The sequence below is a fragment of the Synchiropus splendidus genome, chromosome 5, assembly GCF_027744825.2.
Source record: "Synchiropus splendidus isolate RoL2022-P1 chromosome 5, RoL_Sspl_1.0, whole genome shotgun sequence".
Classification (NCBI taxonomy): domain Eukaryota; kingdom Metazoa; phylum Chordata; class Actinopteri; order Syngnathiformes; family Callionymidae; genus Synchiropus; species Synchiropus splendidus.
The window spans coordinates 23,044,945-23,065,160 of record NC_071338.1 but is presented as its reverse complement, the minus strand read 5'-3'; the positions used below and the strand labels follow the sequence as shown (position 1 = coordinate 23,065,160).

General features: G+C 43.4%; 1 protein-coding gene and 30 non-coding genes across 31 annotated transcripts in view; all 31 read left to right on the top strand.

Moving 5' to 3' along the window:
* The window catches only part of rbfox3a (RNA binding fox-1 homolog 3a), a 486,434-nt gene extending 479,555 nt beyond the window's left edge, over window positions 1-6,879 (top strand). Inside the window, exon 17 of the mRNA XM_053866321.1 lies at window positions 282-6,879. Within this exon, the coding sequence (XP_053722296.1) occupies window positions 282-284 (3 nt within the window). The 3' untranslated portion in view covers window positions 285-6,879. The remainder of the gene's footprint in view (window positions 1-281) is intronic.
* Window positions 6,880-9,171: 2,292 nt separating this feature from the next.
* On the top strand, window positions 9,172-9,244 carry trnav-cac (transfer RNA valine (anticodon CAC)). The gene has a single exon. It is a non-coding gene; the product is annotated as a tRNA-Val (tRNA).
* Window positions 9,245-9,442: 198 nt separating this feature from the next.
* On the top strand, window positions 9,443-9,515 carry trnav-cac (transfer RNA valine (anticodon CAC)). Its single transcript has one exon. It is a non-coding gene; the product is annotated as a tRNA-Val (tRNA).
* A 65-nt stretch (window positions 9,516-9,580) lies between these two features.
* trnav-aac (transfer RNA valine (anticodon AAC)) lies at window positions 9,581-9,653 on the top strand. Its single transcript has one exon. It is a non-coding gene; the product is annotated as a tRNA-Val (tRNA).
* A 65-nt stretch (window positions 9,654-9,718) lies between these two features.
* trnav-aac (transfer RNA valine (anticodon AAC)) lies at window positions 9,719-9,791 on the top strand. Its single transcript has one exon. It is a non-coding gene; the product is annotated as a tRNA-Val (tRNA).
* A 283-nt stretch (window positions 9,792-10,074) lies between these two features.
* On the top strand, window positions 10,075-10,147 carry trnav-cac (transfer RNA valine (anticodon CAC)). The gene has a single exon. It is a non-coding gene; the product is annotated as a tRNA-Val (tRNA).
* Window positions 10,148-10,996: 849 nt separating this feature from the next.
* trnav-aac (transfer RNA valine (anticodon AAC)) lies at window positions 10,997-11,069 on the top strand. The gene has a single exon. It is a non-coding gene; the product is annotated as a tRNA-Val (tRNA).
* A 281-nt stretch (window positions 11,070-11,350) lies between these two features.
* On the top strand, window positions 11,351-11,423 carry trnav-cac (transfer RNA valine (anticodon CAC)). The gene has a single exon. It is a non-coding gene; the product is annotated as a tRNA-Val (tRNA).
* A 198-nt stretch (window positions 11,424-11,621) lies between these two features.
* On the top strand, window positions 11,622-11,694 carry trnav-cac (transfer RNA valine (anticodon CAC)). The gene has a single exon. It is a non-coding gene; the product is annotated as a tRNA-Val (tRNA).
* Window positions 11,695-11,759: 65 nt separating this feature from the next.
* trnav-aac (transfer RNA valine (anticodon AAC)) lies at window positions 11,760-11,832 on the top strand. Its single transcript has one exon. It is a non-coding gene; the product is annotated as a tRNA-Val (tRNA).
* Window positions 11,833-11,897: 65 nt separating this feature from the next.
* On the top strand, window positions 11,898-11,970 carry trnav-aac (transfer RNA valine (anticodon AAC)). Its single transcript has one exon. It is a non-coding gene; the product is annotated as a tRNA-Val (tRNA).
* A 283-nt stretch (window positions 11,971-12,253) lies between these two features.
* Window positions 12,254-12,326, top strand: trnav-cac (transfer RNA valine (anticodon CAC)). The gene has a single exon. It is a non-coding gene; the product is annotated as a tRNA-Val (tRNA).
* Window positions 12,327-13,175: 849 nt separating this feature from the next.
* On the top strand, window positions 13,176-13,248 carry trnav-aac (transfer RNA valine (anticodon AAC)). The gene has a single exon. It is a non-coding gene; the product is annotated as a tRNA-Val (tRNA).
* Window positions 13,249-13,529: 281 nt separating this feature from the next.
* Window positions 13,530-13,602, top strand: trnav-cac (transfer RNA valine (anticodon CAC)). The gene has a single exon. It is a non-coding gene; the product is annotated as a tRNA-Val (tRNA).
* A 198-nt stretch (window positions 13,603-13,800) lies between these two features.
* On the top strand, window positions 13,801-13,873 carry trnav-cac (transfer RNA valine (anticodon CAC)). The gene has a single exon. It is a non-coding gene; the product is annotated as a tRNA-Val (tRNA).
* Window positions 13,874-13,938: 65 nt separating this feature from the next.
* Window positions 13,939-14,011, top strand: trnav-aac (transfer RNA valine (anticodon AAC)). The gene has a single exon. It is a non-coding gene; the product is annotated as a tRNA-Val (tRNA).
* Window positions 14,012-14,076: 65 nt separating this feature from the next.
* On the top strand, window positions 14,077-14,149 carry trnav-aac (transfer RNA valine (anticodon AAC)). Its single transcript has one exon. It is a non-coding gene; the product is annotated as a tRNA-Val (tRNA).
* Window positions 14,150-14,432: 283 nt separating this feature from the next.
* On the top strand, window positions 14,433-14,505 carry trnav-cac (transfer RNA valine (anticodon CAC)). The gene has a single exon. It is a non-coding gene; the product is annotated as a tRNA-Val (tRNA).
* An 849-nt stretch (window positions 14,506-15,354) lies between these two features.
* On the top strand, window positions 15,355-15,427 carry trnav-aac (transfer RNA valine (anticodon AAC)). The gene has a single exon. It is a non-coding gene; the product is annotated as a tRNA-Val (tRNA).
* A 283-nt stretch (window positions 15,428-15,710) lies between these two features.
* Window positions 15,711-15,783, top strand: trnav-cac (transfer RNA valine (anticodon CAC)). Its single transcript has one exon. It is a non-coding gene; the product is annotated as a tRNA-Val (tRNA).
* A 515-nt stretch (window positions 15,784-16,298) lies between these two features.
* On the top strand, window positions 16,299-16,371 carry trnav-aac (transfer RNA valine (anticodon AAC)). Its single transcript has one exon. It is a non-coding gene; the product is annotated as a tRNA-Val (tRNA).
* A 65-nt stretch (window positions 16,372-16,436) lies between these two features.
* trnav-aac (transfer RNA valine (anticodon AAC)) lies at window positions 16,437-16,509 on the top strand. The gene has a single exon. It is a non-coding gene; the product is annotated as a tRNA-Val (tRNA).
* A 65-nt stretch (window positions 16,510-16,574) lies between these two features.
* Window positions 16,575-16,647, top strand: trnav-aac (transfer RNA valine (anticodon AAC)). The gene has a single exon. It is a non-coding gene; the product is annotated as a tRNA-Val (tRNA).
* A 283-nt stretch (window positions 16,648-16,930) lies between these two features.
* On the top strand, window positions 16,931-17,003 carry trnav-cac (transfer RNA valine (anticodon CAC)). Its single transcript has one exon. It is a non-coding gene; the product is annotated as a tRNA-Val (tRNA).
* Window positions 17,004-17,518: 515 nt separating this feature from the next.
* Window positions 17,519-17,591, top strand: trnav-aac (transfer RNA valine (anticodon AAC)). Its single transcript has one exon. It is a non-coding gene; the product is annotated as a tRNA-Val (tRNA).
* A 410-nt stretch (window positions 17,592-18,001) lies between these two features.
* trnav-cac (transfer RNA valine (anticodon CAC)) lies at window positions 18,002-18,074 on the top strand. The gene has a single exon. It is a non-coding gene; the product is annotated as a tRNA-Val (tRNA).
* Window positions 18,075-18,669: 595 nt separating this feature from the next.
* On the top strand, window positions 18,670-18,742 carry trnav-cac (transfer RNA valine (anticodon CAC)). Its single transcript has one exon. It is a non-coding gene; the product is annotated as a tRNA-Val (tRNA).
* Window positions 18,743-18,807: 65 nt separating this feature from the next.
* Window positions 18,808-18,880, top strand: trnav-aac (transfer RNA valine (anticodon AAC)). The gene has a single exon. It is a non-coding gene; the product is annotated as a tRNA-Val (tRNA).
* A 65-nt stretch (window positions 18,881-18,945) lies between these two features.
* Window positions 18,946-19,018, top strand: trnav-cac (transfer RNA valine (anticodon CAC)). The gene has a single exon. It is a non-coding gene; the product is annotated as a tRNA-Val (tRNA).
* Window positions 19,019-19,083: 65 nt separating this feature from the next.
* trnav-aac (transfer RNA valine (anticodon AAC)) lies at window positions 19,084-19,156 on the top strand. The gene has a single exon. It is a non-coding gene; the product is annotated as a tRNA-Val (tRNA).
* An 849-nt stretch (window positions 19,157-20,005) lies between these two features.
* On the top strand, window positions 20,006-20,078 carry trnav-aac (transfer RNA valine (anticodon AAC)). The gene has a single exon. It is a non-coding gene; the product is annotated as a tRNA-Val (tRNA).
* The last annotated feature ends 138 nt before the right edge of the window (window positions 20,079-20,216 follow it).

The following is a 20,216-nucleotide window of genomic DNA, read 5'->3' as shown; positions in this document are numbered from 1 at the left end:
CCTTACAAAAAGTGAAATGTTTGAATTGTGTATTAAGTCTTTAAAATCTATTTGACATCACTTAGCTGCTATGTTCCCCTGTTTTACCACAAAGATTTGCTTTGTTAAAAGATGTTTTTTGTTGTTAAATCACAGTGAATTTAAAATGAACACATTGAAGTCTTTGCTTTTCTGCAAAGTCTGTCAAGCCTCCTTTAAATATCTGTTCATTGGCACTCAAATGGGTATTTCCTCACCTGTCCAACTGACTGCTTATTTCTCTCTCATGTCCTTTCTTCTAGTAAATAAAAGTCTAGAGGGATGAGATCAGATGGACATCCATGAAAAAAAAACCACGGAAACAGACAGACACTCAAAAAGATCAACTGTATAAATAAAACAACAAAAAAAAGAGCATATTGGTGAAGGAGCCCTGCTGTCAAGAGTGAAAACGATCAGAGGGAACGGATAAAGGATCTTTTTCGGGCCTCCTCTGAAGGCCAGGACCTGAACCATTGAGCCTGCAGTCCACGAGGGCGGGGAGCGGGGGCCCACCGGCCCTGACCCCTGAAACACAAAGCCTTTGACGAGCGGAAGAGACCAATGAGACAGGTCACCATAAAACATTTTATTTTTGTAAACTTTTTTTTTATGATTTGCAAAAAGACTTAATGTACATATCGACGTATTATATATTATATGTGTGTAATATAATAGTTTAAAAAAATGTGTCTTTGCAGTTGAGAAGCAGGTGGCGAGGTGGCGTGATGCCAGCGCCCCCTCCCTCCCTGTGTTTGCAACGCACTCTCCCCGTCCACTAAACCTCTGCTATGGAGCAACCGGGCAGGGAGGTGTGTTTGTTGGGCGGCAGGGGGTCGCTGGACCAGCAGACATGTCTCTGATTTAACACAGAAAATCAAAGGCCCGTCTTCCACTGATGACTTTCTTTTTTTTTTTTTTTTTTTTATATTTCAAAACTCATTTGCCAACCCGAGCGGAGAGGTCAGTCATGTCTGCTGGATCCATAGCATCATTACCCAACATTCATTGTGGTGTCGTGGTGGAGGTGGCTGTGCTGTGTAGTGAACTGCTTTTGTACGTCATGTCGGGGTCGGGGTGGGCGGACCAGGCCGTGGGGAGGGGGGGGGGCGGTGGGAACCATCAAATTCGAGATGCATCAAAGGAGCGATCAAATGTGGGCGGGGCCTATATGAACTTAAAAAAAGAGGTCAAGAGAAAACAAAAGTTTTATTAAGCGTCTCTTGCTATTTATATGGATCTTTAGTGACATCCTTCTATATTTAAACGTTGTACTAATAACATGCTGTCAGGCATGGTCGGAGAGTCAATTGTAGCCATTTACTAATGTTGTATTTATTGTACTACCAGTAAGAAGAAATCATTTATATATGAATATAGATATATCTATTTGTGATCTGCAACTTCAGCATCAGTTTGAGTTCCAAACGTTCATGCAGGATTCAATGCACTGTCCACGTATGATGAGGTTTTTACTGGTGTGACATTTTCCTCTGTTTTCGGTTTCAGCTACTGAATGTAAAACTTTCTAGGTAGGTGTTGTTGTTTTATATATACTGAAAAAAATACATACAGTGCTCTGTAAATGATATACTTATGTAAATGATATAGCAAAATGTTTCTGATGATATGCTGGACTTTATCTTCTACTGACCCAGACAGACTGTAACTAGGAAAAGATGAAGGAAGGGAGGGGAGGGGCGGTGGGGTGAGGGTGGACCGGCGCCCTGCAGCAAGTGGGACGGGGTGGGAGAGGCGAAAATATGGAAGCATTACAGGATCAGTCAGAATTGTTCTCAGCCAGGCTTTCCAAATTTGATGAGAACAAGGAGACAGGGAGCAGCTCGTCCTGTGTGAGAGGAAGTCGGAGGGAAAGATGAAAAGAACGTTATTTTTTGTGAAATATTGATTTTCCTTTCATTTTTTTTTCCTCCTGGCTTGTATCATCGCGCTGGTGCGCTGCTGTGGCCGACCCCTGCAGCCTGCATGGGGGAGAGAGAGTGAGGATATTGGTGGTCCACCACTAAACACTCAAATGGTTTTCTTTATGTGTTTAGACTTGCATCCTAAACTCCAAGGCATAACAGATTTTTGTTCATTCAGAACTAAACTTTCCCACTACTGAACCTGAGACAGGTCCTGTTCGACCTGTTAATTCCCTATTTCTGTCCAGATGAAGCCTGATGAAGCTTCATGAAGCATTACCTCTATTTCCAGAACCCTCTAGGTGGTGCTGTCTGCTCTGTAGTCCTTGCTTTTGAACTAACTTTTTATGTATTTTGACAAAACCTTACCTTAAGCAAGTCTAAGACTAAGTCTTAAGAAACCAAAAGCGCCACCTACTGGTTTCACGAAGCTTCACCAGACCATCACTATCAGTGGAACAATTGATTCATTCCACGATTGCACGATTCCTCTCCCCCGGAGACAAAACTTGATCTTTAAATATACATGTTGATACCAGTACGGTCCACATATTTTGGTGCAGAATGGAAGCAGCAGCACCTCCAAACAATATCCGCTGAAATTCCCAGAGAATCACAGAGTTGCTACGGAACTGTCCTGTCTCTGTGCGCGTGTTTATTTTTGGCACGCAAATGAGGCCTGTCTAATACCACGAAATGGTGCAGTGTTCCCATGGGACATGAAGTTTTGAGCACCTACCAGCATAAATAAAATCTGTCGCCCATGACCCCTATCACTTCGCCTAGCTCTGACAGAAGACGTAGAGAGGGACCAAAGCCATAGTGGAAAGTGGTCTTCTACCTAGTGAATGCTCCTGGAAATTGTTAAAAATTCCTGGCACTCAAATCCACCCCAGTAACTTTCAAAATTTCTATCACAAACCAGCACGTTCTTTACTTCCTCTGACAGACTTTAGTGCTTTATGGTTCAGTGGAGTCCATAGTTCCAACCCCCTAACTTCAGCATCACTCCAGAGGTCTACATGAGAATAGTCTGCATTTGACACTGCAGGAGTGAGAATGTGAGGCGCAGACTGATGACCTCACCCTTTTTCCACCATGTCTCAAGATTCCTTCTCCAATTATGCAATCAATCTCACATATCATTGCTCCCTGCTGAAGACCCTGATACCTGCACTTAAGGTGATGAGCTATGCATTTTAGGATCAAGATCCATGTGTTGCAGATAAAGTAAGACCTGTGGAAAAAGCCTTAATTCACTTGAGTTAGATCCAAGCACTTAATAAGATTTTTTTTTTCCCGTCTATGTCCACAACTGGTCTTCATCTCTCTCTCCCTCATCCAGTTTCCGCTGGAATGTTGACAGTGTCAAGTTACAGTCCGAGTTTCCTCTGTATTAAACGATCCAGCTATATCTTCATTTATCTGCATTTATTTTTCTTCCAATATGGGTCAGTCGGTTTCAACAGTGCAGGACTGTTGTGGACTCACTGCTGCATCAAAGACTTAAACAGACACGTGGCTGGCTCCAATGGATTCCAAAAAAAACAAAAAAAAATAAGGCCTGACCGCCACCGTCCTGAGTAGCTCAACTGGAACTGTTGAATGAGCCCGCTGGGACTCATGACGAAAGACAAAGATCAAAAGAAGACTTTGAAAAACCAACAAAAAAAAAAACAATGAAAACAACTAAAGATGTCAATCTTCGCAGAGATCCAGGTTTTGTCTGGTCTTTGCCATGTTCTGATTTATATTTTCTGTTCCTTCCGTTGTCGGTTAAAGACTCCCATCTTGTTTACATGTACTGTAAATGCTTTCCATCCGTTACTGGTTGGGGAGATTTTGAAAACAGAAGACGTGAAGCAGCTTTCATTCTTGCTCTGGTACTATCTAAGGCTGACAACTGTAACTTTGACTCAACCCCTCTGACGAAGCGAACATGCCCTTCCATCCTCAAGCCCCTCCCTCTCTGGTCCCCGGGGCCTTTCATATGCTCTCAACCCTCAATATGAGAAATCCTTGAGCTTCCTTGCTATAAACCTGGGTGGGTCCTCTGCAAAACTTTCCCCATGTTTGGTTATATTTTGTATACCTCAGATGCAAGCAGCTATTTTATGAAACCTTCCTGCAACCAGACCTCGGTAAGCTCCCACTTGGCGTTTCCCCTGATACTATAACCATCACGCCAAAGCCACACCTACCTCCCCGCAGAAACCCCATTGACCTCCATGATAAAGGCTGCAGTATACTGACCACAGGACCGGCTGTGAGTCTTGTCTGTGAAGGATTTCTTAACTAACTATGCTGACATCAAAGGCTGTCACAACACTGTTTGCCGTTCTGTTTTTTTCGTGCAGGAGTGGGATGCTATTTGGGTGGACTATAAAAAAATAAGGAGTGGATATGCTTATACCGTCTCATGCTCCCAGCAGGGCTTTTACCAGTCACTAAGGAACTCTTTTATTTAGTTGTCAATCTTGTATTTGCCTCGGTTGTCTGCAGCTTCTTAGCTCAACACAACCAAATCGTTGGTCCAAATTCTCACTCCACTTCCCTATTCCACTTCTTGCCTCAACAATCGAACAAGTCACGACATAATTTTGGGATCAGAAAACATCTCTACAATCTCATTATTTACCAACTTTGTCCATGATTAAGTTCAGTGTTTTGAGTTGTTCCAATAAAAGCACCAGTAAACTAAACTTGAATAGCATTCTAAACGTCGAATTTCATTCTCGAGACTCTTATGTGCGACAGTGATGATACACAGATGTTAAGTGAGGATCAAGCACTCATCTCTTTAACTGGTATACTGGTAGAGTTTCATACTCAATATTATGACTCATTTACTATTGAATAGCTGTCTACACTGTGGATGGCTCATGCGGTTTCATGAAACAGTGTCCTCATTTTCATTGGCCACTCAATGGCATTCTCTGCACTATAGTCTTTGGCTTTGAACAATGGACCTCATATTGTCTTTTAAAAGGAGAGCGCCACCTACAGAGATCTGAAAATGACGACACTGTTTCATGAAGCTTCATTGTTCATTCACTCATTAGTTATCACTTTTGTCACATTGTCAATGCAGCATTTATCAGATGAGAACTGATTCTCAACTGGCTTTTGTTCATATAACTGATATGATGTAACTGAAGTTACTTGTTATCACAAGAATTTGTTTATTTTTAGTTAACACTATCAGCCTGCAAACAATAACAACAACGTATACTTCAATCTTATGCAAGTCCGTTGCAGTTTCAACATTTTTATGTTCATTTTATTTTATTTTTTTTTATTTAATTTCTATAAATTATATACTTATATCATTTTCATTTTTTAACCCTCCATAGAATGCTTCATGGAAGGAGGTTATGATTTTGAACCTAAAGCATTCTCTGTCAGCCTGCAAAGTGTAAGAAAAATAAAACATTAACTCAGTTTGATTTTATTAAACTAGCCTCTAAGACACAGATGCTAATATTTTTCAACATATCATCAGCTAGTAGTAGTTGACCATCCATGTTTTTCTCATTAATTTGTATTTATTCATTCGTGTAGACACTCATGTCCATGTTGTGCTATGTTTTTGTAATTTCATTTGTTTAATTTTGAGTTTCAGGAGGCCAAGTATGTTGAACATATGATCGATCATTATTTTACAGTTAAACCTGCCAATGGCTCCATGTGTTTCTTGAGTGTTTGATCATGACGTTGAAGCGACATGCACAGAGATATCACAGTAATAAAGACCAATAATGTAAATACTCATCAGAGGCAGACCTGGTGTGTCACCTGTAAAATGCACATCTCCTCCAGTATAAATATGCACATGTAAGTTTCTAGGTAGTCAGTTTGTTAAATAGAAAACAGTAGGTTTACCAATGATCACCGTTCAGGAAACATAATGTAGGAGGTTGTCAAGGTCGCGACCTTTCACTTCACTCAGGACCACGATGCAAAACTTCAAAGACACCAACAGATTTACCCTTCTTCTACTCGCTGATGTAAATAACTGTACAGAACAAAGACGCCAAGAATCCAACCGTATTTAGTTTGCGTCTTCTGGTCCGTGTATACTGCTGCCTTTAGGAGCCCATCTGTCCCCCCGAACAAACCTCCCAAACATCTTTCCTGTCCTATGCAGATCCCCAAAGCACAAAGGTTTGAATGACTAATGAGTAACGTAGAAAGAAAAAAGATTAATTTCCTTCCATTCTGTTGTATTTGTCTGTCTGTTTATGGTCTGTTTGATCTATTTGATGCTTCAATGTGCTTTTGTATTCCATCTGTACAGATCCTCCTCTTTTCTCTGCCGCTCGCAGTATTACTGTATAATAGAAGTGCAAACTTTATTGTGTGGCTTCACTTTACCTGTGCAATCACAACACTTTTTACATGAGCGCACACAAACAGAACTGTAGTGAAGAGTCAAGGGTGTTTTCATTTCAACATATTTTATCAACTTCAGTTCAGGTTAATCATGAAAGAAAAAAAACAAAGTTGGCTATCTAATATTATTAAATAATAGTGGCTGATAAAGTACGTTCTAGAAATAATTGAATTAGTAATCTTTTATAAACTGCGGCAGATATGATGTGTAGTAATTAGCTCAGCTGCGATTGTCAAACTGACGGGGGGTAAATTGAGTTTTCCAATCCGCTAATTAAATAAAAAAAACCTGATCATGTGCGAGCTACACTTCTCTACGGTGCTGTTACGTGTATATTCTGCATTGGTACAGGGATTTGAGTTGTTTTTGAACTTGTTTTCCCGTCGTTCTACTTCTGTTCTATATGCTTCCAAATGTGCTACAATACTATTTATTACAATACTGGTACATTATTATCACACAGATTATTACCGTTATACCATATTTATGAGTAAGAAACATTTCTCAGTAACTACTCTGTTAAGGTGTTCTATTAAAGCTGTTTCACACGCAACCTGGTGTCCACTTCAGTTTCTTTGCCCCATTTCAGTCTCTCAGTGTTTTGATTCGTCTTCACTGCTGTCGTCTGCAGAACTGTGGAAGCCAAGTGGATATTCAGGTGATGGAGCGCTCGCAGACACGCAGCCAAAGTCAAGCAAACTCTTTTTAAAAAAGTGCTTTAACGTACTATTTGGATGAAAGATTTAGGGCAGTAATTTTCCAGAACTGCATAAATCATGAAGCATCATTGGAGATTTATTTCAATAAAACTTAGTTTCTCATGAATATTGATCAGACACATGACAGTGATTTATTATTCATTTACCACTTGCTTGTGACTTGACAAGTACCTGGAGGCGAGCGCGGTGAAGACGGTGGCGGGGAGAAACAGCCACGCCCACCTCCTGCACTCCGCGCTTGACTTTTCCACACCAGTAATATACTTCAAACGCTAGACTCTGATGCAGCTCGACTCGACATTCGTTGTTGATTTCACCTTCGCTACTCGCCAAGTCGACGGCGACGGAAACAACTTTCGGTCAAGTAATGTGACCTCTTGAAATTCCACAACCGTTATTTCTTAGCTCAAAATTTAGTGGAAGAGGAAAGGACATGACAATGTATTATTCTTCAAGGTTTGCACAAGTAATATATGAGGCAACGATGAAAGTGAAATCTACGACTCTGTTCACTCGACAGTTCAATACTTATTTATAATAACATGCACCTCCCTTTTCTTTTTTCAAATCCGGACAGAACTAAGACCTCGTGATGGTCCTGACTGACAGTCAGTCAGGACCATCACATTACCCAAACATGCAAAAGGTCCCCGATTCTAGACCGGGTGGAGACACGTAAGCATTTGTACTGCAAAGCAGACGATTAAAAAAAAATATGAGCAGGAGTCATTGGAGAAACAAAAGTTATTTCCGGATACACCTTAACTAATGCCATGCCAGAGAATTCTGCTGCACTCAAAGTTCCTAAAGTTCCTACAGTTGCCCCTATAATCCTTCAATGGAAGAAGTTTGGCACCACCAGAATTCTGCCTATACCTGGCCGTCCTGCCAAACTGAGCAATCGTGGGAGAGGAGCATTGGGGAGAGAGGTAAAGAAAAACTTAAAGATCACTGTGGCTGAGTTCCAGAGATGTAGTGAAGGGGTGTGAGGAATAAGATTCTCTGATCTGATGAGAGATGCAATCCCGGAACACATCTCTGCTTACTGTCTGGTCATTTGATGATGAGGATATATCAGGAAGTTGGAGAGAGCAAACCTGGTGAGGATTGCCAAAGCAGTAACGTAGCGGTGCATCAGGTTTATCCATGACGTGTTTGTTTTCTTTTCTTTTATTTTGGTGACGCACATTTCCGTAGTGTAGTGCTCGTCACGTTCGTCTCACACGCGAAAGGTCCCCGGTTCGATACCGGGCGGAAACAAGAATTCTTCTCAAACGTTAGTGTGGCATGATTTTCTTTCATAAGGTAACGAAGCAGCTGTACAGGTTTCCGTAGTGTTGTGGTTATGACGTTAGCCAGACACGCGAAAGGTCCCCGGTTCGATACCGGGTGGCAGCGTTTGTTCTTCTGAACCGTTAGTATGGCACGATTTTCTTTCATAAGGTATTAATGGGACTGTACAAGTTTCCGTAGTGTAGTGGTTATCACGTTTGACTCACACGAGAAAGGTCCCCGGTTCGATACTGTGCGGAACCAAGTAGCTTTTGTACTGCAAAGCAGATTATTCAAATGTGCAGCCTCATTCACACCGGTTACTTCTGCCTCGTCGGATCAAAGTTAACAAAATATCCACCTTGAAGTATGCCGCAGATCTCACATGATGTCTGTGAATATGAAAGATACATTGTTTTCGTAACCTTGGCCAGATGTGTGCATTGCCGTTCCACAATTCTTTCTCTGAGCTCCTCATAATCCCTCAATGGAAGAAGTTTGTTGGTGGTCATCACGTTTGCCTCACATGACAAAGGTCCCTGGTTCGATACCGGGCGGAAACAAGAATTCTTCTCAACCGTGAGTATGGTACAATTTTCTTTCATCAGGTATCAAGGTTCCTGTACAGGTTTCAGCTTTTGTAGAACAGCTCAGTGAACATGCTTGAATGGCCCAGCCAGAGCCCTGACCTCATCCCAATTGAACATCTCTGGAGAGACCTCAAAATGGCTGTCAACAAAGGTTCACCAGCCAACCTGACAGAACTGGAGAGCATCTGAAAATCACAGTTCTGAGGTTTATCAATGATGTGTTTGTTTTCTTTTCATTTATTTTGACAATGTACGTTTCCGTAGTGTAGTGGTCTTCACGTTCGCCTCACACGCGAAAGGTCCCCGGTTCGATACCGGGCGGAAACAAAATGCTTTTGTTCTGCAAAGCCGACTATTCAAATGTGCAGCCTCATTCACACCGGTTACTTCTGCCTCGCAGGATCAAAGTTAACAATAAATCCACCGCGAAAGGTCCCCGGTTCGATACCGGGCGGAAACAAAAATTCTTCTCAACCGTTAGTATGGCACGATATTCTTTCATAAGGTATCAAGATTCCTGTACAGGTTTCCGTAGTGTAGTGGTTATCACGTTCGCCTCACACGCGAAAGGTCCCCGATTCGATACCGGGCGGAAACAAAAATTCTTCTCAACCGTTAGTATGGCACGATATTCTTTCATAAGGTATCAAGGTTCCTGTACAGGTTTCCGTAGTGTAGTGGTCATCACGTTCGCCTAACACGCGAAAGGTCCCCGGTTCGATACCGGGTGGAAACAAAAATTCTTCTCAACCGTTAGTATGGCACGATATTCTTTCATAAGGTATCAAGATTCCTGTACAGGTTTCCGTAGTGTAGTGGTTATCACGTTCGCCTAACACGCGAAAGGTCCCCGGCCCGATACCGGGCGGAAACATCAATTCTTTTGAACTGTGAGTATGGTACAATTTTCTTTCATCAGGTATCAAGGTTCCTGTCCAGGTTTCAGCTTTTGTAGAACAGATCAGTGAACATGCTTGAATGGCCCAGCCAGAGCCCTGACCTCATCCCAATTGAACATCTCTGGAGAGACCTCCAAATGGCTGTCAACAAAGGTTCACCAGCCAACCTGACAGAACTGGAGAGCATCTGAAAATCACACTGTTCTGAGGTTTATCAATGATGTGTTTGTTTCCTTTTCATTTATTTTGACAATGTACGTTTCCGTAGTGTAGTGGTCATCACGTTCGCCTCACACGCGAAAGGTCCCCGGTTCGATACCGGGCGGAAACAAAATGCTTTTGTTCTGCAAAGCCGACTATTCAAATGTGCAGCCTCATTCACACCGGTTACTTCTGCCTCGCAGGATCAAAGTTAACAATAAATCCACCTTTAAGTATGTCATAGATCTCACAGGATGTCTGTGAATATGAAAGATACTTTCTTTTCGTAACCTTGGCCAGATGTGTGCATTGCCGTTCCACAATTCTTTCTCTGAGCTCTTCAGGCACTTCCTCCATAATCCTTCATTGGAAGAAGTTTGTTAGTGGTCATCACGTTCGCCTTACACGCGAAAGGTCCCCGGTTCGATACCGGGCGGAAAGAACTATTCTTCTCAACCGTTAGTGTGGCACGATTTTCTTTCATTAGGTATCAAGATTCCTGTACAGGTTTCTGTAGTGTATTGGCCATCACGTTCGCCTCACACGCGAAAGGTCCCCGATTCGATACCGGGCGGAAACAAAAATTCTTCTCAACCGTTAGTATGGCACGATATTCTTTCATAAGGTATCAAGATTCCTGTACAGGTTTCCGTAGTGTAGTGGTTATCACGTTCGCCTAAAAGTTAACAAAAAATCCACCTTTAAGAATGTCATAGATCTCACATGATGTCTGTGAATATGAAAGATACTTTCTTTTCGTAACCTTGGCCAGATGTGTGCATTGCCGTTCCACAATTCTTTCTCTGAGCTCTTCAGGCAGTTCCTCCATAATCCTTCATTGGAAGAAGTTTGTTAGTGGTCATCACGTTCGCCTTACACGCGAAAGGTCCCTGGTTCGATACCGGGCGGAAAGAACTATTCTTCTCAACCGTTAGTATGGCACGATATTCTTTCATAAGGTATCAAGACTCCTGTACAGGTTTCCGTAGTGTAGTGGTTATCACGTTCGCCTAACACGCGAAAGGTCCCCGGTTCGATACCGGGCGGAAACATCGATTCATTTGAACTGTGAGTATGGTACAATTTTCCTTCATCAGGTATCAAGGTTCCTGTACAGGTTTCAGCTTTTGTAGAACAGCTCAGTGAACATGCTTTAATGGCCCAGCCAGAGCCCTGACCTCATCCCAATTGAACATCTCTGGAGAGACCTCAAAATGGCTGTCAACAAAGGTTCACCAGCCAACCTGACAGAACTGGAGAGCATCTGAAAATCACAGTTCTGAGGTTTATCAATGATGTGTTTGTTTTCTTTTCATTTATTTTGACAATGTACGTTTCCGTAGTGTAGTGGTCTTCACGTTCGCCTCACACGCGAAAGGTCCCCGGTTCGATACCGGGCGGAAACAAAATGCTTTTGTTCTGCAAAGCCGACTATTCAAATGTGCAGCCTCATTCACACCGGTTACTTCTGCCTCGCAGGATCAAAGTTAACAATAAATCCACCGCGAAAGGTCCCCGGTTCGATACCGGGCGGAAACAAAAATTCTTCTCAACCGTTAGTATGGCACGATATTCTTTCATAAGGTATCAAGATTCCTGTACAGGTTTCCGTAGTGTAGTGGTTATCACGTTCGCCTCACACGCGAAAGGTCCCCGATTCGATACCGGGCGGAAACAAAAATTCTTCTCAACCGTTAGTATGGCACGATATTCTTTCATAAGGTATCAAGGTTCCTGTACAGGTTTCCGTAGTGTAGTGGTCATCACGTTCGCCTAACACGCGAAAGGTCCCCGGTTCGATACCGGGTGGAAACAAAAATTCTTCTCAACCGTTAGTATGGCACGATATTCTTTCATAAGGTATCAAGATTCCTGTACAGGTTTCCGTAGTGTAGTGGTTATCACGTTCGCCTAACACGCGAAAGGTCCCCGGCCCGATACCGGGCGGAAACATCAATTCTTTTGAACTGTGAGTATGGTACAATTTTCTTTCATCAGGTATCAAGGTTCCTGTCCAGGTTTCAGCTTTTGTAGAACAGATCAGTGAACATGCTTGAATGGCCCAGCCAGAGCCCTGACCTCATCCCAATTGAACATCTCTGGAGAGACCTCCAAATGGCTGTCAACAAAGGTTCACCAGCCAACCTGACAGAACTGGAGAGCATCTGAAAATCACACTGTTCTGAGGTTTATCAATGATGTGTTTGTTTCCTTTTCATTTATTTTGACAATGTACGTTTCCGTAGTGTAGTGGTCATCACGTTCGCCTCACACGCGAAAGGTCCCCGGTTCGATACCGGGCGGAAACAAAATGCTTTTGTTCTGCAAAGCCGACTATTCAAATGTGCAGCCTCATTCACACCGGTTACTTCTGCCTCGCAGGATCAAAGTTAACAATAAATCCACCTTTAAGTATGTCATAGATCTCACAGGATGTCTGTGAATATGAAAGATACTTTCTTTTCGTAACCTTGGCCAGATGTGTGCATTGCCGTTCCACAATTCTTTCTCTGAGCTCTTCAGGCACTTCCTCCATAATCCTTCATTGGAAGAAGTTTGTTAGTGGTCATCACGTTCGCCTTACACGCGAAAGGTCCCCGGTTCGATACCGGGCGGAAAGAACTATTCTTCTCAACCGTTAGTGTGGCACGATTTTCTTTCATTAGGTATCAAGATTCCTGTACAGGTTTCTGTAGTGTATTGGCCATCACGTTCGCCTCACACGCGAAAGGTCCCCGATTCGATACCGGGCGGAAACAAAAATTCTTCTCAACCGTTAGTATGGCACGATATTCTTTCATAAGGTATCAAGATTCCTGTACAGGTTTCCGTAGTGTAGTGGTTATCACGTTCGCCTAAAAGTTAACAAAAAATCCACCTTTAAGAATGTCATAGATCTCACATGATGTCTGTGAATATGAAAGATACTTTCTTTTCGTAACCTTGGCCAGATGTGTGCATTGCCGTTCCACAATTCTTTCTCTGAGCTCTTCAGGCAGTTCCTCCATAATCCTTCATTGGAAGAAGTTTGTTAGTGGTCATCACGTTCGCCTTACACGCGAAAGGTCCCTGGTTCGATACCGGGCGGAAAGAACTATTCTTCTCAACCGTTAGTATGGCACGATATTCTTTCATAAGGTATCAAGACTCCTGTACAGGTTTCCGTAGTGTAGTGGTTATCACGTTCGCCTAACACGCGAAAGGTCCCCGGTTCGATACCGGGCGGAAACATCGATTCATTTGAACTGTGAGTATGGTACAATTTTCCTTCATCAGGTATCAAGGTTCCTGTACAGGTTTCAGCTTTTGTAGAACAGCTCAGTGAACATGCTTTAATGGCCCAGCCAGAGCCCTGACCTCATCCCAATTGAACATCTCTGGAGAGACCTCAAAATGGCTGTCAACAAAGGTTCACCAGCCAACCTGACAGAACTGGAGAGCATCTGAAAATCACAGTTCTGAGGTTTATCAATGATGTGTTTGTTTTCTTTTCATTTATTTTGACAATGTACGTTTCCGTAGTGTAGTGGTCTTCACGTTCGCCTCACACGCGAAAGGTCCCCGGTTCGATACCGGGCGGAAACAAAATGCTTTTGTTCTGCAAAGCCGACTATTCAAATGTGCAGCCTCATTCACACCGGTTACTTCTGCCTCGCAGGATCAAAGTTAACAATAAATCCACCGCGAAAGGTCCCCGGTTCGATACCGGGCGGAAACAAAAATTCTTCTCAACCGTTAGTATGGCACGATATTCTTTCATAAGGTATCAAGATTCCTGTACAGGTTTCCGTAGTGTAGTGGTTATCACGTTCGCCTCACACGCGAAAGGTCCCCGATTCGATACCGGGCGGAAACAAAAATTCTTCTCAACCGTTAGTATGGCACGATATTCTTTCATAAGGTATCAAGGTTCCTGTACAGGTTTCCGTAGTGTAGTGGTCATCACGTTCGCCTAACACGCGAAAGGTCCCCGGTTCGATACCGGGTGGAAACAAAAATTCTTCTCAACCGTTAGTATGGCACGATATTCTTTCATAAGGTATCAAGATTCCTGTACAGGTTTCCGTAGTGTAGTGGTTATCACGTTCGCCTAACACGCGAAAGGTCCCCGGCCCGATACCGGGCGGAAACATCAATTCTTTTGAACTGTGAGTATGGTACAATTTTCTTTCATCAGGTATCAAGGTTCCTGTCCAGGTTTCAGCTTTTGTAGAACAGATCAGTGAACATGCTTGAATGGCCCAGCCAGAGCCCTGACCTCATCCCAATTGAACATCTCTGGAGAGACCTCCAAATGGCTGTCAACAAAGGTTCACCAGCCAACCTGACAGAACTGGAGAGCATCTGAAAATCACACTGTTCTGAGGTTTATCAATGATGTGTTTGTTTCCTTTTCATTTATTTTGACAATGTACGTTTCCGTAGTGTAGTGGTCATCACGTTCGCCTCACACGCGAAAGGTCCCCGGTTCGATACCGGGCGGAAACAAAATGCTTTTGTTCTGCAAAGCCGACTATTCAAATGTGCAGCCTCATTCACACCGGTTACTTCTGCCTCGCAGGATCAAAGTTAACAATAAATCCACCTTTAAGTATGTCATAGATCTCACAGGATGTCTGTGAATATGAAAGATACTTTCTTTTCGTAACCTTGGCCAGATGTGTGCATTGCCGTTCCACAATTCTTTCTCTGAGCTCTTCAGGCACTTCCTCCATAATCCTTCATTGGAAGAAGTTTGTTAGTGGTCATCACGTTCGCCTTACACGCGAAAGGTCCCCGGTTCGATACCGGGCGGAAAGAACTATTCTTCTCAACCGTTAGTGTGGCACGATTTTCTTTCATTAGGTATCAAGATTCCTGTACAGGTTTCTGTAGTGTATTGGCCATCACGTTCGCCTCACACGCGAAAGGTCCCCGATTCGATACCGGGCGGAAACAAAAATTCTTCTCAACCGTTAGTATGGCACGATATTCTTTCATAAGGTATCAAGATTCCTGTACAGGTTTCCGTAGTGTAGTGGTTATCACGTTCGCCTAAAAGTTAACAAAAAATCCACCTTTAAGAATGTCATAGATCTCACATGATGTCTGTGAATATGAAAGATACTTTCTTTTCGTAACCTTGGCCAGATGTGTGCATTGCCGTTCCACAATTCTTTCTCTGAGCTCTTCAGGCAGTTCCTCCATAATCCTTCATTGGAAGAAGTTTGTTAGTGGTCATCACGTTCGCCTTACACGCGAAAGGTCCCTGGTTCGATACCGGGCGGAAAGAACTATTCTTCTCAACCGTTAGTATGGCACGATATTCTTTCATAAGGTATCAAGACTCCTGTACAGGTTTCCGTAGTGTAGTGGTCATCACGTTCGCCTAACACGCGAAAGGTCCCCGGTTCGATACCGGGCGGAAACATCGATTCATTTGAACTGTGAGTATGGTACAATTTTCCTTCATCAGGTATCAAGGTTCCTGTACAGGTTTCAGCTTTTGTAGAACAGCTCAGTGAACATGCTTTAATGGCCCAGCCAGAGCCCTGACCTCATCCCAATTGAACATCTCTGGAGAGACCTCAAAATGGCTGTCAACAAAGGTTCACCAGCCAACCTGACAGAACTGGAGAGCATCTGAAAATCACACTGTTCTGAGGTTTATCAATGATGTGTTTGTTTTCTTTTCATTTATTTTGACAATGTACGTTTCCGTAGTGTAGTGGTCATCACGTTCGCCTCACACGCGAAAGGTCCCCGGTTCGATACCGGGCGGAAACAAAATGCTTTTGTTCTGCAAAGCCGACTATTCAAATGTGCAGCCTCATTCACACCGGTAACTTCTGCCTCGCAGGATCAAAGTTAACAATAAATCCACCTTTAAGTATGTCATAGATCTCACAGGATGTCTATGAATATGAAAGATACTTTCTTTTCGTAACCTTGGCCAGATGTGTGCATTGCCGTTCCACAATTCTTTCTCTGAGCTCTTCAGGCACTTCCTCCATAATCCTTCATTGGAAGAAGTTTGTTAGTGGTCATCACGTTCGCCTTACACGCGAAAGGTCCCCGGTTCGATACCGGGCGGAAAGAACTATTCTTCTCAACCGTTAGTGTGGCACGATTTTCTTTCATTAGGTATCAAGATTCCTGTACAGGTTTCTGTAGTGTATTGGCCATCACGTTCGCCTCACACGCGAAAGGTCCCCGATTCGATACCGGGCGGAAACAAAAATTCTTCTCAACCGTTAGTATGGCACGATATTCTTTCATAAGGTATCAAGGTTCCTGTACAGGTTTCCGTAGTGTAGTGGTCATCACGTTCGCCTAACACGCGAAAGATCCCCGATTCGATACCGGGCGGAAACAAAAATTCTTCTCAACCGTTAGTATGGCACGAAATTCTTTCATAAGGTATCAAGGTTCCTGTACAGGTTTCCGTAGTGTAGTGGTCATCACGTTCGCCTAACACGCGAAAGGTCCCCGGTTCGATACCGGGCGGAAACAAAAATTCTTCTCAACCGTTAGTATGGCACGATATTCTTTCATAAGGTATCAAGACTCCTGTACAGGTTTCCGTAGTGTAGTGGTTATCACGTTCGCCTAACACGCGAAAGGTCCCCGGCCCGATACCGGGCGGAAACATCAATTCTTTTGAACTGTGAGTATGGTACAATTTTCTTTCATCAGGTATCAAGGTTCCTGTCCAGGTTTCAGCTTTTGTAGAACAGATCAGTGAACATGCTTGAATGGCCCAGCCAGAGCCCTGACCTCATCCCAATTGAACATCTCTGGAGAGACCTCCAAATGGCTGTCAACAAAGGTTCACCAGCCAACCTGACAGAACTGGAGAGCATCTGAAAATCACACTGTTCTGAGGTTTATCAATGATGTGTTTGTTTTCTTTTCATTTATTTTGACAATGTACGTTTCCGTAGTGTAGTGGTCATCACGTTCGCCTCACACGCGAAAGGTCCCCGGTTCGATACCGGGCGGAAACAAAATGCTTTTGTTCTGCAAAGCCGACTATTCAAATGTGCAGCCTCATTCACACCGGTTACTTCTGCCTCGCAGGATCAAAGTTAACAATAAATCCACCTTTAAGTATGTCATAGATCTCACAGGATGTCTATGAATATGAAAGATACTTTCTTTTCGTAACCTTGGCCAGATGTGTGCATTGCCGTTCCACAATTCTTTCTCTGAGCTCTTCAGGCACTTCCTCCATAATCCTTCATTGGAAGAAGTTTGTTAGTGGTCATCACGTTCGCCTTACACGCGAAAGGTCCCCGGTTCGATACCGGGCGGAAAGAACTATTCTTCTCAACCGTTAGTGTGGCACGATTTTCTTTCATTAGGTATCAAGATTCCTGTACAGGTTTCTGTAGTGTATTGGCCATCACGTTCGCCTCACACGCGAAAGGTCCCCGATTCGATACCGGGCGGAAACAAAAATTCTTCTCAACCGTTAGTATGGCACGATATTCTTTCATAAGGTATCAAGGTTCCTGTACAGGTTTCCGTAGTGTAGTGGTCATCACGTTCGACTAACACGCGAAAGGTCCCCGGTTCGATACCGGGTGGAAACAAAAATTCTTCTCAACCGTTAGTATGGCACGATATTCTTTCATAAGGTATCAAGATTCCTGTACAGGTTTCCGTAGTGTAGTGGTTATCACGTTCGCCTAACACGCGGGATGTCCCCGGGCGGAAACATCAATTCTTTTGAACTGTGAGTATGGTACAATTTTCTTTCATCAGGTATCAAGGTTCCTGTCCAGGTTTCAGCTTTTGTAGAACAGATCAGTGAACATGCTTGAATGGCCCAGCCAGAGCCCTGACCTCATCCCAATTGAACATCTCTGGAGAGACCTCAAAATGGCTGTCAACAAAGGTTCACCAGCCAACCTGACAGAACTGGAGAGCATCTGAAAATAACACTAATCTCAGGTTTATCAATGAAGTGTTTGTTTTCTTTTCTTTTATTTTGACAATGCACATTTCCGTAGTGTAGTGGTCATCACGTTCGCCTCACACGCGTAAGGTCCCCGGTTCGATACCGGGCGGAAACAAAATGCTTTTGTTCTGCAAAGCCGACTATTCAAATGTGCAGTCTGATTCACACCGGTTACTTCTGCCTCGCAGGATCAAAGTTAACAATAAATCCACCTTGAAGTATGTCATAGATCTCACTGGATGTCTGTGAATATGAAAGATACTTTCTTTTCGTAACCTTGGCCAGATGTGTGCATTGCCGTTCCACAATTCTTTCTCTGAGCTCTTCAGGCACTTCCTCCATAATCCTTCATTGGAAGAAGTTTGTTGGTGGTCATCACGTTCGCCGTACATGCGAAAGGTCCCCGGTTCGATACCGGGCCGCAACATAAATTCTTTTGAACCGTTTGTGTGGCACGATATTCTTTCATAAGGTACCAAGGTTCCTGTACAGGTTTCAGCTTTTGTAGAACAGATCAGTGAACATGCTTGAATGGCCCAGCCAGAGCCCTGACCTCATCCCAATTGAACATCTCTGGAGAGACCTCCAAATGGCTGTCAACAAAGGTTCACCAGCCAACCTGACAGAACTGGAGAGCATCTGAAAATAACACTGATCTGAGGTTTATCAATGATGTGTTTGTTTTCTTTTCTTTTATTTTGACAATGTACGTTTCCGTAGTGTAGTGGTCATCACGTTCGCCTCACACGCGAAAGGTCCCCGATTCGATACCGGGCGGAAACAGCAATTCTTCTCAACCGTTAGTATGGCACGATATTCTTTCATAAGGTATCAAGGTTCCTGTACAGGTTTCCGTAGTGTAGTGGTCATCACGTTCGCCTAACACGCGAAAGGTCCCCGGTTCGATACCGGGCGGAAACAAAAATTCTTCTCAACCGTTAGTATGGCACGATATTCTTTCATAAGGTATCAAGATTCCTGTACAGGTTTCCGTAGTGTAGTGGTTATCACGTTCGCCTCACACGCGAAAGGTCCCCGATTCGATACCGGGCGGAAACAAAAATTCTTCTCAACCGTTAGTATGGCACGATATTCTTTCATAAGGTATCAAGGTTCCTGTACAGGTTTCCGTAGTGTAGTGGTCATCACGTTCGCCTAACACGCGAAAGGTCCCCGGTTCGATACCGGGCGGAAACAAAATGCTTTTGTTCTGCAAAGCCGACTATTCAAATGTGCAGCCTCATTCACACCGGTTACTTCTGCCTCGCAGGATCAAAGTTAACAATAAATCCACCTTTAAGTATGTCATAGATCTCACAGGATGTCTATGAATATGAAAGATACTTTCTTTTCGTAACCTTGGCCAGATGTGTGCATTGCCGTTCCACAATTCTTTCTCTGAGCTCTTCAGGCACTTCCTCCATAATCCTTCATTGGAAGAAGTTTTTTAGTGGTCATCACGTTCGCCTTACACGCGAAAGGTCCCCGGTTCGATACCGGGCGGAAAGAACTATTCTTCTCAACCGTTAGTGTGGCACGATTTTCTTTCATTAGGTATCAAGATTCCTGTACAGGTTTCTGTAGTGTATTGGCCATCACGTTCGCCTCACACGCGAAAGGTCCCCGATTCGATACCGGGCGGAAACATCAATTCTTTTGAACTGTGAGTATGGTACAATTTTCTTTCATCAGGTATCAAGATTCCTGTACAGGTTTCCGTAGTGTAGTGGTTATCACGTTCGCCTAAAAGTTAACAAAAAATCCACCTTTAAGAATGTCATAGATCTCACATGATGTCTGTGAATATGAAAGATACTTTCTTTTCGTAACCTTGGCCAGATGTGTGCATTGCCGTTCCACAATTCTTTCTCTGAGCTCTTCAGGCAGTTCCTCCATAATCCTTCATTGGAAGAAGTTTGTTAGTGGTCATCACGTTCGCCTTACACGCGAAAGGTCCCTGGTTCGATACCGGGCGGAAAGAACTATTCTTCTCAACCGTTAGTATGGCACGATATTCTTTCATAAGGTATCAAGACTCCTGTACAGGTTTCCGTAGTGTAGTGGTTATCACGTTCGCCTAACACGCGAAAGGTCCCCGGTTCGATACCGGGCGGAAACATCGATTCATTTGAACTGTGAGTATGGTACAATTTTCCTTCATCAGGTATCAAGGTTCCTGTACAGGTTTCAGCTTTTGTAGAACAGCTCAGTGAACATGCTTGAATGGCCCAGCCAGAGCCCTGACCTCATCCCAATT